The following is a 10,431-nucleotide window of genomic DNA, read 5'->3' on the forward strand; positions in this document are numbered from 1 at the left end:
TTGATTCATAATTGCAGTGTATGTCATGGAGGGTATGGAGGTTAATGAAACTTTTTCTTGAGAGGAAGAAGATTACAAGTACTACAACTCATATGCCAAGTTGAAGGGGTTTGGCGTTAGAAATGAGGAACTAATAAAAAGCCGGGCACATACATAGTTATCCAGCGTCTTTATGTGTGCTCTATTGAAAAAACTAAACGAGAACAAACATCTGAGCTCCCCTTGCAGATGCGGTGCTCCTCGGATGGAGATCGAGCTGTCTATGGAGAGTGGTGAACCTAAATGATTTTGCACGACAAGACAAAGAAACATCAATATAATGCCATGAAAAAATTCAGTTGGCGAGATAAATTTACATGGAGCTTAAACATCTCATCATAGACTACATGAACACACGATTAAATATATGCTCGACAGACCGGAGCTAAAACACATGCCTCGTTATTTCTATAAGAAGAATATTCTGGCTAAGTACACAAATTTTATGATCCTTCTAAAAATAGGTGATGATATCATTCCTCCATCCAGCTCCAGCCAAATTCTTTCATCAGCATCAACCTGTCATACAAGACAACAATTACAAGTTAGGAGTTCCTTTATTTTGTATCTCAACTGAGACAAAATTAAAGCAGTACTACCGCGGATAATCTTGCAATGCAAGGTAAGCTAGCAACAGAAGTACCAATTTTTTATAGGACTAGCAACGAAAGTATATCACATAATGTCAATGAGAGTGACTTAAGGGTAGCTGCTTTCCCAGCACCGGCCATTCATGCTAGGTAGCTGCAGCACACTAGACAGGAACACATGGAGTGCACTAGCAAAGTTATAGGAGCTCATTGTACTAATCAGTGAATGGAACTGCTAGAAAAACAGCAGGAATGCTCGACACCAGTTTATAGTAGCACTATGTCTTCTATATAGTATAGTACAATCTATGATTTATACCACAACATTACAAATATGTACCAGATGTTTAGACTACCTGGTTAAATATAATTTCAGTTCTAGAAATTAAATATAAACAAAAGCAACATTGGCTAAGAAAAGATGACAATCAGGTAAATTAAGCTAGCAGCCGTAAAGGCAGCAGAAGTCAAGCCAATAGCCATTGCTGACACAAGATGACCATAACGCTAAGTTGCTTGGTTAACCAATTAACCAACTGACGATAACTTTGGTACTAGGGCTGCCTTAGCGCTGATTTGAATGAGGAATGCCTCTGTTCTTGTACCATGTTGGTGAGAAAGATAGGGGTTGGTTCTGTTTTTGTACTCTCTTGGTCAGAAACATCAGGAGTGTGAATTGAACACCAATCAAATGGTGAAGATGATCAAATGGTGAAGATGTATGTGTGGCGTACTTTAATTCAGCAGGTCTTAAGAATGCAATTGTGGTAGTAACTAACAAAACATCATTAACAAATTTGAGTGAACAGGTTTTCTGTTACGGTGTGTATGCAGCCTTTGGTAAGAACCAAGTCCCAACAGAAAATTAGCGAAAGAGCTTGTTGATAAATGGGTAATTGCTTATTATTTTTAAGCAGCTGAAGGTTCTTGGTTCATATATAATTAACTCTAAACAAATACAGTGCCGACAAATATTCCAAAAGAGCATACAGAATGGTAACCAAATATACTAAGCTACCGTGAACTCATAAGTCATAATTAACTGAGCAATGCGAACCACCAATTAAATTAGAGTTCATGATGATATGATTTCATCTCGAGAGAGCTATGGATTGAGGCAGAAGCATTACCTAGTCCTATGATTGGATTTCAGGCCTCGTCGCCCCATCAGTGGAGACTCTGTGAGGCACTAGCCGTCAATCACCAGACCTCCGCAACTTCCGCCGCTCTAACTCCGCCGCCAACCATGGTCAGCCTTGTCCGGGACGCCGTCTGACACGCTCGGCGGTTGCCGCCGGCGACACCGCCTCTGCCTCGGCCACCTGCAGCTTCGTCGCCGTGCTCGGCGGCAACCGCCGGCGACACCGCCTCTGCCTCGGCCACCTGCAGCTTCGTCGCCGCACTCGGCGGCAACCGCCGGCGACACCGCCTCTGCCTCGGCCACCCGCAGCTTCAGCTTCGTCACCGCGCTCGGTGGCAACCGCCGGCGAGACCGCCTGTGCCTCGGCTCAGTACTTGACCGGCTGGGCCGCGCGGCCCTCCTAAAACTTCATGTCCGCGGATGGCTCCTGGCCCAAGATCGACCAGATGCGCCACACGGTGGTCCGCGTCGGCGACGGCCGGAACCCTAGTTCGTAGGGCCATTCAAATCGACCGAGGAGGAGGGGATACGGGGGTGCGCGTTGGCGGCGGCTGGACCCTGGCTCGGAAGGGTGGATCGCGTCTCCGCCGCTGCTCAAGCCGGGGAGAGAGGAGGGGCTACGAGGGTGCACGTCCGTGGCAGCCGGAAACAGAGTGAGGGGATTTTGTGGGTGGGCAAACTGGACGAACGGAGGTAGGAGATGGACTCTGGCTGCGAACCAGTGCTCGGCCATGGAAAGGTTGAGTTAAGGCTTGTTTAGTTACTTGCATGATTTTTTTTTTGTTTTCCCGATTATGCCCGTCAGCTGCTGCATCAGTGGAAATCGAAGCTAAACCTGTTTACGCACATAGTTTGGTTCACAACAACTTGTTTCGGTGCAGGTTTGATAGGCCGCCCCATTTAAAAATATGGTAGCTAGAGGGGAAAAAATGGTGTTTGGTTATGTGCTATAAAATGGCTTATGTTCACCTCTTCAAATTTCGTGATGTTACCCATGGTTGACAGATCCTATTATCCTACGATACTAAGTGACGAGGTATCAACTCGTCAATGCTTACGGATGTAAATTTAGGGTTTCGTGAAAATAGAGGGCAATGACGACGTGGGCTTAGCCCAGTGGTTGGGGTCGCAGTGGCGCACTCCAACGACCAGAGTTCGATTCCTGTCAGGGACGAATTTCGGAATTGTCACGCCAAGTCCCGCTTCTACTATATCAAAAAGTGTCTAGTTCCTCCTAGACACGGTTTCATTTTTTTTTTTTTTTTTTGAAAATGAGGGTTTCCATGTCGTACAAGTATATAAAACATCGGGCCGTGTTGGGCCTTTCCATATATTGTTACAAGTTTTCCTATATTGACTCTACTTTCTTGGACCGCATATCTTCGGCATGGGCCTTCAAGTCTCCGGGTAACGTAACCAAGGACACGTGTGATATGTCCATTAGGCACACCCATATTAGTAACCCCGAGATTTTATACGAAAAATCGGGTAAAATCTCCATCCTTCATCTTCTTCGCAAATATTTCGAGTCCTTGAATGCATTATTTTTATTCGAATCGTTTGGTCTTGACGGACTAATATTTTGGCAGCTTAAAAACTCGTTCGGTGCAGGAAAACAGTGCAAGCAGACCAAGCAAACGTTCGGTGCACGAAAACGGTGCAAGCAGACCAAGCAAACGAACCAAATTCTTCTCGAGGAGTGCGAAAATAACTTGGCGAGCAACCGAACTAACCCTTATAGCTTTCTCTTGCTTAGAGGAGAGGGTCATCATCCCCGTGCCTCGCGTGCGCGATATAGCAACACATGAACACTTCTGAGCACGTCACACATTTATCGCAGATTTGCAATCATCCAAGCTAAAAAGCAAAGGACGAAACGGGAGTGCCGTTTTGGCACCCGGGAGCATATGCTCCCGGTTTTTAAACATCATTTTAAATGTACTTTTAAAATGTTGAAAAATTTGAACATAAAATTTAGTGGATACATCTTGAAATTTTACACGTTCAGAAAGTGGTTTCACAGAAAACCGACATTTTGAGTGTTATATGTAAAAAAGACAAATTTTTGTGTAAAAAAAGGTTGTGTACGAGACGTTTGATTTGTCTTTTTTATACAAGTCAAAAAAAATGTCGATTTTTCGCAAGACTTGATGTGCGCACGTAAAATGTTGATACGTTAGTGAGAAATTTTTTGTTTGATTTTTTTTGAACATTTGAAAATATTTTCCGGTGGCAGGAGCATATGCTCCCATGTGCCGAATTGAATTTCCCAGGACGAACTAAGATTTCCTCCGAAGGATCTACGTTTACAAGGCTTTACTTATGAGCAACCAGTGGCAATCCGTTTACATCAGAGGCGCCTTATGATCATCAACACGTGCCCGTATAGCTACATAATGGCCGTACAACAACTCCACAGAATTCGATCTTCGCGCAATGGTCGAACACACCGCAAGCGTCGCTGAATTAATGTGATAGCCTAGTGCATAGCCATTATTCTTGAAGCCTAAGCTTAAGCTTACCACTGCAATATTATATGATTCCTCAATTACAGGACTCTTAGATGGAGGCTGGGATATCCAGTTTTTGCCTTGTATTTCTCGAACAGTTCTTGCAAGGCACCCACGAATTGTCCGTGTACTTCGTTTATCTGTGGGCAGCAGGAAACTTCTCTTAGGAAACTGAAAACTAATAAAGCAATATGCAAGCATGTTTTTTTTGGGCAATGAGGTATTAACAAAAGAAAATACTATTGTGCCACTGTCAGGAAAGTCATTTTGTATAACACTTCATTTTCATCGATGGCTTAATTTCGGTGGAAGAAGTGCATGTTCCTGTCCAAGGTGATGTGAAATGTGCAGATGTGAACTCTTAGATGGTAATCAGCTTAAGTTTTTCTAATAGCTGAGTTTTCAGTAGATCCACAAAATTGTTCCTGGCAGCAGTAACATCATTATGGTTTTCACCTCATCAATGGTAGGCAGAGGATTTTTCTTCAGCTCAATGGGTCTACCAACAACCACATGCATAGGTGTCGAGAAAGCAATCGGTGTCCTGCATTCAGATGCGCCAGTAGGCGATGGAAAATCATTTAGACCAATTTGCAAATAAGCACATCGATGTTTATTTTAACTATCTGTAAAGAAAAAGGATGTTGCAGGGAGTTACCCGTATCTTCCCCAGAAGATAATAGGGGTGAATTTGAGTGCTCTAGCAATGTTCACAAACAGTTTGCCTCCTGGTCTCCACCACCTGTAAGCTTTGCTCTGACCAGATAACAACGACAGATAATCAGCAACAGTAACTCCTCATGAATGTATTCAGCGATAAGAAGCCAATAGTACAGTTGGTGAGCATATGAACTAAAATATACGCCATACTGCATAGCAGAAAGCAGGGACTGTATTTGTTCTAGTTTGCTTTCGACATTTACAGTTAAAGCAATCAAATTTTTATTAACGCCAACTAAAACAATCTTGCTACCTGTCCGAAGCAGAAAACAGGGACTAAAGGGCAGCCAGACTGCATAGCTATCTTGACAAAGCCTTTTCTCGAATTAAGGAAAGCAACCTGCAAAACACGCAAGGGTTGGATCTCCACGCGTAGCTGACAAACTTAACATACTTTAACTCGAAAGTCAATGCTGCTCGTGCAAGGGAACGGTACAAGCCAGAAAGTCATTGATAAACACAAACCTCCGAGTCATGGTCCATGTGAAGAATCTCCTGTATACCTCCGGGCACCACGACGCAACTATAACCGGCTTCAAGGTAGGAGTAGAAATTCTTCCTAGTCGCAGCAATCAGCCCTAACCATGTCCATATTTGCCTCAGGAATGGGGTGTAGAACACCTAGCACAAACGAACCATGAAGAGAATAAGGAACACAGCCGACTAAATTCAGGTCATCATCAGTGACAAAATTGTGGTACAAGGGAGAATTCAGGGGCCTTACCGCACTGCTGGCGAGGACTTTGAGTTTGGGCAGAGGCATGAACCCGACATGATTGGCGAGAGCTGCGCAACCGATGGGCAGCACTGAATGTGGCTCATAGCCGAAGACTGCAAATATAGTATGCATACATCAGTAGAGCAGAAACTCAGTTTCCTAAGGCTGGTGCCAACGCGGGAGAGAGCGGGGGCGGTACCGCCCGGCGCGGGGCGGGAGAGAGGCGGGAGGCGGGCGAGACGAGAGGGAGGGGCGCCGGCGGGGGCGCCCGGCTGCCGCCCGCGTTGGCGGCGAGAGCGAGGCGGGAGGGAGGCGGGAGCGGGGCGGCAGCGATGGCGGGGTGGGCGAGAGGCGGGGCGGGAGGTAGAAGACAAAGGGGGTTTTGCAGAAAACCCCTGGACTTAGGAAAAATTGGTAGGATTTGGCATTTTAGGGTGTTTTGAGCCAAATTTTGGCATTTTAGGGTGTTTTGAGCCAAATTTTGAGGGGCTTTTTGCACAACAATTTAAATAGAGCTGGCACTATTTTATGATGTAATCGGTAACATTTTAAGTTGAATAAAATAATTTCTTGCATTATTTTGAATGTCTAAACAAAATCGAATGAAATAACTTAATGTGGAAAAGAAATGGTGATGTGGAGGAGAGAAGTGAGAGTGGGACTATAGCTCATGCATTGGCAAGGTGGGGTGAGAGTGGGGTGAGAGTGGGAGAAAAGCTGACGTGGCGGGGCGGGAGGCGGGCGGTGCATTGGCACCAGCCTAACTCTGTTCTTTCCCCTTTTTGATGTATATCATCAGCAACCGAATTAGCCCAGGGAATCTAGTCCAGAGCTAGATATGATGATCAAAGCATGCACAAAAACGGAAACCGTTTTGCGGGGAACTCACCGTAAGCCCTGGTGGGATCGAAGGCCTTGAAGTCCTCCACATGCAGGCTAATCGGGAAATACCCCATGGCATACCTGCAGATGAACCTGCACCAGGGGAGCCGCACGCAACCCGTCAGTTCATCGTCAACCAGGAACAAAATCGAGCAAATAAATTCTACTAGCAATTAAAAAGGAAGACCGGGGAGGGAGACGAACCTGCCGATCTTGCGGCCCCATTTGTCCTCGTCGTTGAGCGGGATGACCATGAACACGAGCTGCAATGCCACCACCCTGCATCAGGATGGGGATGACACGAGTCAGCAAACATGGACTGGTGGACATGAGCATAAGAGGAAAAGGAACAAGAAAAAGATGCTCTTTTGCTTCGTGGGAAGAAAAAGGGGCGCTTTGATGAGCAGCAATTGAAAAAGGGAACCATTCGAAAAAGATAGGATGGGGATGGGGACGGGACGCACAGGGCGGCGAGGCGGAGCGGGAAGAGGAAGAGCGAGGCGAGGATGAGGATGACGTTGAAGTGGATGCCCCCCAGCCAGAGCGCCAGCGCCGCTATGGTCCGCGGCAGCGAGTAGTTGCTGCCCCGGAAGATCATCGCCTCGCCGTCCTCCCCCTCGGGCCTCTCCTCCTCCGCCGCCGCCACCGCCGCGTCGCTCAGCGTGCCATTGGCGCCCATGTCGGGATGGGGATGAATGAAATGAGCAGGAGGGCCGGGGCGGGAGGCGGGGAAGAAGAGGGAGAAGGAAAAGTCCCGGCCGGTCTCCGCCGCTTCCCGCGCGCGCCGTGGGCGGGTAGGTGTTTCTTGCTCGCTCACGCTCACGCTCACGCTCACGCTGGCTCCGCGGCAGAAGCGGGCGGATCCGTCCCGCAAGATGCCAAGCTGCTTCCCGTCGGTTTTTGGTGCGCGTGCGGTGGCGCGTCGGCCGTCGGATGTGGCGCTTCAGACGGGCCACACCGCCTTTTAAAGACCATTGCTGTCTGCTTCTGGTCGTTGCTGTTCCAGTGTGTGCCGTGTGCGCGTCGCATGCAACCGGCGACGTGGCGGCGCCCATCCCGCCGCGCGGCGCCACGATGCATACCTTGCCAGGTCGATTTTTTTCCCTTTAGGAAAAAATCTATTTTCAACCTTAAAATCGTAGAGGTTGGGTGAAATGAATCCCCAACTCTATTTTCCTACCTTCTACAAAAGCATCTCCACCAGGAGCCCCAAATCATGCCCGGCGGCGATTTAGGGGTCATATTGAGAGAAAGTGCTCATGGGTGACCCCATATGAAATCAATGCTATCCTGAGCTTAATATAATAGACGGTGAGCCCCAACCAACCCTTCTGCCAAGAGAGGCTATTGCGGTCGCCGACACCAAACCCATGCCACTTCGTTGATTTGGGGATTTTTTTTCCTATTGGGAGTGGATATAGGGAGTAGCATTGAAATTTTTTGACCGGCACTTGCTGCCGACGACCAAAAACGTAGCAGGTATATGTGTTGTCGGCTACTATTTGAGAGCCACCCGTGGAGATGCTCTAACTTAAACTATTTAATTTCGATCTAAATCAAATCTTGAGCTATTCTTTGAAACACAAAAATAAAACTTAAAATTCCTAATGTCACTTACGACATTGGCCCACATGCCCCTTATCAACTTCTACACATCGGCCCACATGCCTTATCAACTTCTACTGCTATCCTATCTCTCTAACCAGCAGTTACGAACAACGACGACTAGCATATAGCAAATAGCTAACATGCGCCAGCAGCAAGCACACACAACAACAAGCACTCTGCGACGAGCTCGCAAAAACAACTAGCATGCAGCGGGCAGCTCAATGCTAGAGTTCGCCAAGAACACGAGGTTAGCGGAGAGGACCTCCACGAGCCGCTTGGCGAGATCCACCTACGTGTGCGAGAATAAAAAGTCTGTTAATACGATCGAGGGTTGTGGTGGGACGGGGAAGATGAGCTAGCCATGTTGGGTTTAGGGTTTGTAGAGTTAGCTTGGTCGGGTTTAGGAGCTAGACATTGCGGCACGAGTTGGGGTTCGAGGAGCTAGGGGAGGAGGTGTAACTGGGGAACAGTGGCAACTGCTAGCATTGGCGAGGCGCTTGGACTAGTTTGTGGCGGCGTCGACGAATTCAGGGTCGCAGTGACCGAGGGCGTTGACGGTGATGCACGCAACCATGTCGAGGCACTCACGCCCATTGATGTCATAGATGTTGGGTCTCGTAGCAGAAAACAAAAATTTCCTACTTTCATACGAACCCTAAAACGCCCAAAATATATCTGTGTAGTAATACAGCAACGGATGTCATATCGGCAACGTGCCCTCGTAGAATGATAGCGGTTAACAGTCGCTAGAACGTGGATGATGTAGACGAATAGTCGTCGCCAACCTCCTGAAGAAGTCCTCTCCCCGACGTTAGGTGTAGCAGGTGGAACGCCTTGTAGTTACGCACACGTACGATGCTCAACGATGCTCCGGCTTCGATCTAGCTAAGTTGCGGAAGTAGATCTTCTGGATCCGGATCCCGGCAGCAATCCCGCGTACTGGGTGCAGTTATCTCCTCTCTATGCAATTCTTCGGGGAACCATAGGGAGTCGGAAACTAGGAAGAGATATTTCTCTATTTAATTGGATCTTTATTTTACCCCCAATGAACCACTATATATAGGGGCAAAGGGGGGCAAGGTGGGACTAAACAAAGGAGGAGATGAGGTAGGCCGTCGGCCTCTAGGCATCCCTATTTTATTAGGCCCCACTAGGCCAAGCCGGTCACACCTTCCCTTTTTTCCTTTTCTTTTTTATTTAGCCTCTTCCATATGGGGCCTAATAAAATAGGGATGCCCTTTTTAATTAAATATAAATCATAATTTTATTAAATTAAATATATTTTAATGTATTAATTCATGCAATCAATATATTAAACATATCCTTTAATTTCCATTAGTTTGATACACCTCTTGAACTATTTCGAACATCTTTCGGACTTCTCCGGAACCATATTCTGAATATATATCTTAGCTCCGATGAATCCAAAACTACATTGAGTTTCTTTAACCCTTAAGTACGTTACCCTACGATTTTTAAATATCATAGCTATGGTCAGGGACTAGGTCACCAACCATGTGGTCACTAAGGGAGTCCGGAGAATCGTTGCGATCACTATGTATTCCATGAAGATATGATCATCATTTGAACCTATGCAATTAGTCTTATTCTTTTTGTTCATTTGATACCGGCACTTGTCGGAGACATGATAATCGGTATCTCAATTCCAAGTTCAGTCTCGTTAGCGACTCATTCACATGAGATTACATGCCCGTGACTTAGACATACGCTGCGCAGCTTTCATGGATGTAACATCACCGAGTAGGCCCTTATAAAAGTATCTTACTGTGCATTGACGGAACAAATCCCGCTCTTGATAACATAGGCCTTAACCATTCCATCGATATACCTAACTACACCTTTATGGTCACCCATCACGGTGTGACGGTTGATGCAGCTAAGGCAACCTCCGGGGATGATGATTAATATGATCTCACGGTCTAAAGATTAAGTCACTATGCACTTTATAAGCATTGCAACATTGAACTCGATATCGCTTGATCATGTTACAATACTTATGTTGTGGGTATGCCCACCATATCATTCATCCAATGATATGATCTCACTTGTCAATTACGTGTGTCCATCATCGGGAAGACCTCAACCAACAATTGACCTCAATGAACTAGTCATGTACTTGTGTGCTTACTAGAGACTCCTGGTTGTTTACAATACCACACGTGTATTAATATTTTCCTCTTAATACAGTTATAACATGGCATG

The 10,431-nt window shown here is 46.4% G+C and overlaps 1 protein-coding gene and 1 long non-coding RNA gene across 2 annotated transcripts; both read right to left on the bottom strand.

Annotated features, from left to right (window-relative positions):
- Positions 1-298: 298 nt before the first annotated feature.
- LOC124708547 lies at positions 299-1,942 on the bottom strand. Its single transcript, XR_007005198.1, has 2 exons — positions 1,760-1,942; positions 299-558 (listed from the first exon to the last, which is right to left on the bottom strand). It is a non-coding gene; the product is annotated as an uncharacterized LOC124708547 (long non-coding RNA).
- Positions 1,943-4,071: 2,129 nt separating this feature from the next.
- LOC124707940 (diacylglycerol O-acyltransferase 2D-like) lies at positions 4,072-7,450 on the bottom strand. The gene is made up of 9 exons (XM_047239624.1): positions 7,065-7,450; positions 6,805-6,879; positions 6,608-6,693; positions 5,725-5,831; positions 5,466-5,621; positions 5,254-5,340; positions 4,939-5,036; positions 4,737-4,824; positions 4,072-4,420 (listed from the first exon to the last, which is right to left on the bottom strand). The coding sequence occupies exons 1-9, from the start codon at positions 7,277-7,279 to the stop codon at positions 4,319-4,321; spliced, it is 1,014 nt and encodes a 337-aa protein (XP_047095580.1). The 5' UTR covers positions 7,280-7,450; the 3' UTR covers positions 4,072-4,318.
- Positions 7,451-10,431: the final 2,981 nt, after the last annotated feature.

The sequence above is a fragment of the Lolium rigidum genome, chromosome 4 (assembly GCF_022539505.1).
Source record: "Lolium rigidum isolate FL_2022 chromosome 4, APGP_CSIRO_Lrig_0.1, whole genome shotgun sequence".
Taxonomy (NCBI): Eukaryota; Viridiplantae; Streptophyta; class Magnoliopsida; order Poales; family Poaceae; genus Lolium; species Lolium rigidum.